The sequence below is a fragment of the Vigna unguiculata genome, chromosome 5 (genome assembly GCF_004118075.2).
Source record: "Vigna unguiculata cultivar IT97K-499-35 chromosome 5, ASM411807v1, whole genome shotgun sequence".
Taxonomy (NCBI): domain Eukaryota; kingdom Viridiplantae; phylum Streptophyta; class Magnoliopsida; order Fabales; family Fabaceae; genus Vigna; species Vigna unguiculata.
Genome location: NC_040283.1, coordinates 17,394,956 through 17,399,706, shown reverse-complemented (window position 1 = coordinate 17,399,706; position 4,751 = coordinate 17,394,956). Strand labels below are relative to the sequence as shown.

The 4,751-nt window shown below is 31.0% G+C and overlaps 1 protein-coding gene across 1 annotated transcript; it reads right to left on the bottom strand.

Annotated features, from left to right (window-relative positions):
* Positions 1-442: 442 nt before the first annotated feature.
* LOC114183911 (putative lipid-transfer protein DIR1) lies at positions 443-1,081 on the bottom strand. Its single transcript, XM_028071091.1, has one exon. The coding sequence runs from the start codon at positions 921-923 to the stop codon at positions 609-611; it is 315 nt and encodes a 104-aa protein (XP_027926892.1). The 5' UTR covers positions 924-1,081; the 3' UTR covers positions 443-608.
* Positions 1,082-4,751: the final 3,670 nt, after the last annotated feature.

Here is a 4,751-nt window from a genome sequence, read left to right as displayed (position 1 = left end):
GTAGTCACGTTAACCGACATAAAGTATTATGTAGTATTATTTTTTTGTTATCCGTATTTATGTTGCTTCTTAAAGTAACATAATTTTAAAGAGATTATTTTTGCTCTAGTGATTACCTTTTTGCATTGTGTCGGTAAAAGAATACAATAATTTTACATAATTTATCGATATTTTTTGGTTGTTAAACATGAATTATGTTGAAGTGATCTACATTTTCAAAGGATTAAATGAACAATTTTTTTTCTCTATTTGAATGTCTGTACACAGTTGGAAAGTGTAAAAATTTGACGAAGTTATTCAAATTTCTTTAGTATCAGAATCATACCGTGAAGGATAATTTAAAGTACAAAATCATCTCTTTCATTTTTTAAATCTTTGTTGATAGTTGAAAAGAGTAAATTTTCCTTTGTGAATCAAACCTCAAACTTTTAAACTCACAAACTCATAAAACTCATAATGTACACAACCAAAAGGAAGAACACATCTTATAATATTGTAAACCAAAAAAGAAACTAAAAAAAAAAAGTACCATTATTTTCCTTTTTCTCTCTTGGTGATGTGGAGAAAAGATAATTATAAGACGAAGAAAAAGAGAAAAGGGAATTAGCTCAGCAATTATCCGGAGGAGTGAGATTGCACTTTGCAGGAAGTAAAGTGGCAAGAGTTGGGTCAATTCCAAGAAAAGGTAACGTTGAAGAGTTCTTGTAAGAGCAGAGGCATTTCAAGTCAGCACCAGCGAGGGCTTTGCAGCATTCAGGTGATGGATCAACTGGGTTTGGTTCAGTCACTGAGGGCTTGCATGCTTCCAATCCCTCTTCATTCATTTCACACAGACTCAAACCATTGCAACCTTTCCACATGCAACACCAACCCAACACCATCAACACCATAACTTCCATTGCCACCCACTTTCTTGCTTCCATCTTTTATCTCTCTCTAACTCAACAATCACTTCAATGTTTCACTGCTTCTGGTTCTTGGATCTCTGATTCCCACAATGCACACTTATAAAGCCACCACCTCTAAAACCAACCACAACTTCTCCACCCGTGACCCAGAATTGGCAGCATGTGGAGTCACGGGTACAATTCTTGTGCCACTTTCTGTTATTATATATCATATTCTAGGGTTTCTAATCATGCATTGGTTTTGGAGTTTTATGAGGGGTCACAATTTTCAATAAAGTAATCATACATTTAGTTTTATCTTATTTATATTTTTATATTTAATATGCATACTTGTCTTTTCTTTTTATTTCTTTTTTTATTATATTATATATTTATGAAAGTGTATATTAAATGGTGGTGAACCTTTTTCATCTACGTGAATAATTTTTCTTTCAAATAACCATTGTTTTTGTTATGAACCAGAAACTTTAAGCATCGAACTATATATACTGAGAATTACCTTTTATTTTTTTAATTTTTTTTTTTCAATCTTTAAGATTCAACATCATCTAACGCGAGAATGGAAGTAAGGGTGTGAGTAGGTTAATCCATGCATCAGCCATAATTCAACTAATTTAATTACAGTTTCAGAAGAAAAAAATGTGTAATAATTTTGCTATAAAAAGAACGATTTTGCATATAATTGTATAGATATTACATTCTTACATTTTTCTTTTGGGACTACATATCTTAAAATGACTGTTTATTTTATATTTTGAATTGTATTGTTGTTTTATAAATATTGAATTTAAGGTATTTTTAAAATTAAAAATAAGATTTTTTTTTTTAAATCTTTAACATGATAATTAATCTGATATAACTTATTCTAATTCAACTTAGTTATTTGATTAGATTAAATTGTTAAACAAAAGACAAATTTTCAACCTAATTTAGTAATATTCAATTAGATTGAATTAAAAATTAAACTAAACACATGGAGGAATATTAGAAGGTATTTATTTAGAATTGACTCTCGGAATTCCCTGCAACAACGGTCCATCCCTTGGGTTTCAAGAAGCATAAAATATGTCTAATGCTCAGAAAACATTTTTTGAGGTCAAAGTATAATTGACTAATTGTAGCATTGTAATTTGTTTGTACTATGTTGTATGGAATGAAGTGAGTATTTATATTTTATAGGAGTTAAATATATTCTTTTTTTAGAAAATTAGAATTAATCTATTTTTGAAATTTTTGAACCAATTTAGTTTCACAGTTTTTAAAATGTTTAGATTTAGTCATTTTAACCAAATTTTGTTAAGTTTATTTGACGTTTCAAACGCATTTTCAACAAACATAAAAGCATAAATGTGTTAATATGTTAAACGGTGTAAACAAATCAAACATTTCATTTACACTTTAAGTAGACATTCTCTTTATCTATGTCATGTTCTTCAATCATCTTCTCCACTCGTTAGTTATGCACGTTAGTTATGCATTGCTTTTCCACCTTGTGTTCTCTTTCTTCTCCATTTTTTATTCTTCTTGTAGTGGTAACTCCTTTCCAATTATAGACTCATTTTCTCATTTCCACGAAGAGATGTTAAAATGTAGTTATTCATCAACTATTAAAAATGTATTAATCATTAGTTATTTGTACTAATGAGGAATATCATAACAAGTAGTAAAAGTTCTAGATTGGGGTTGCAATTGTCAATCAATGGAGAACTAGAGAACATTACACAAAGGCATCAATTTGTTTTCATCAAGATTGATCAACTATAGGAATATCTTTGGCTTGCTTTGTCAAGTGATCTTCACTGCCTTCATTTTTTGTCACATCTTTCAAGTGACTTTTTGTTTTGCTATTCTCATCTTTAAAAAGATTATCATTTTTCTTCCTCAAATTCAATGATATACTATCCTTGTTGATGCCATCTTTTACGAGATTACTCCCTTCTCAACTTCTATTGGATACTTATTTTGTAATAGAGTCTTCCAACATCTCACTTGTTACTGCTTTTGGGGATTTTTGCATTGTTTATAAGCTTCATTTGTCCCTCTATTGTTTGTAGCAATTTCTTCATACATGATTTGGCCATTTTATTTTTGCCTTGATACAATTTGTCGCTAGGAACATAATATTTCTTTACTTAGCATTTCTAATAGAACTGTTTGTTCTCATCATAGAAACAAAATAGAAACAGGAAATGAAAGGTGAAGATGATGAAAATCATCCAGTCACCAAAACCTTGTCTAAGAAGAGAGCAAAAAATGGAGTTTCATTGGTGGAGATTCTACATTTGAAGATTAGAATAAAAAGATTTTTTTTTTCTTCTTCTTAATCTTATAAATAAATGTATAGGAGTATTTTTAAACAATTATCGATACATGTATAGGTATAGTTTTTTTCTTGTAAAGAAGTGCAAGGAGCTTATGCATCTTTAAATAAGACATCTTTCCTCCATTGTAACTCACCTATGCTTTCAATCAAAATTGATATGCACAATTTTTTTTCTTATTTTCATTCTATTTTAAGGTCATCTTACTCAAGAATTCACCAGTGCAGGAAGGGGCTTTGGCAGCGGTTGTTTTTAATATTCTGTACTGGTTCCCGAACCGAAGCATATTGGGGCGAGGCCAAAAGATGATAGCTTTTGGCCACGGTTGAGAACCGAAGCCATAGAGCCCTCTTCTGCCTCGGTTCAAAGGCACCCGAGGCCATAGAGCCCAGCCTTTTGCTTCGGTTTTGGTTCCACCCGAGGCCATATGTGCTATTTATTTTCATTTTTTTTAAATTCGATCCCCTTTTGGCCTCAGTTTTGGTTCCACCCGAGGCCATATGTGCTATTTATTTTCAAGTTTTTTTAAAATTCGATCCCCTTTTGGCCTCGGTTTTGGTTCACCCGAGGTCATATGTGTGCTTTTTGCTTCGGTTCTGATATGAACTGAGGCCTAATATGGTGTTTTTTTTTAATGCAGTTTTTGTTTTGGTGTTATTCCCACATTTAAACCTGCAAATTTTGTTCAGCACCCAGCACAGACCAGAATAGGTATGAGTAATACTCAATTTTTTAAATTAGGCATGAGAACGAAGAACATGTATATATCGGCTTTGTCTCCATATTTGTCCCATCCTCGTTTTAAATGCACCTTTAATGTTTTTTGGCACTCTAAAAAAAGTAGTGTATTAACTTTTATTTGGTCATTTATTTTATAACTTATTTTTAGAACACACATATTTATCATTATTTAATTATTTGAGCTTTAGCAATTTATTATTTGATACTCTTATTTGATATTCATATAATTATAATTGCTTTCATAATATTTTATATTGGAGAAAAAAATGTGTATTGTACACTTCACAATATCATGTTTTCTTTGGTTGTGATTTTTATTTTTTGAAAAAAAAAATATTTAATTTATACTTTCAACAATAAAGATATGGGTAGGGATATCAAAAATATTCGTACCCGTGGGTATCCGCGGATAAAACCCGCAATGGATAAGAAATGGATATTAAAAATGGATACCCGCTACCCGTGGGTACGGGTATTTTTGATACCCGCATGTTAACGGGGCGGGTACGGGTATCATAGTATCTGTATCCGTTGATACCCGTACCCGCTAAACTTTAATTCACAAAAATACCCTTATATATATATATATATATATATATATTAGTAAAAAACATTTTGTCCTAATTTTTTATAAGTTGCACATCTTGTCTTCTGTCTTCATTCTTCCAACTTCAAGTATTGGTACGTTGTCTTCTTTCAAGTACATCCCTTAACATTTTTCTCTTCTCCTTCTTTGAAATTGGGCATATACATCAAACCAGATATAGATAGTGACGTTTAT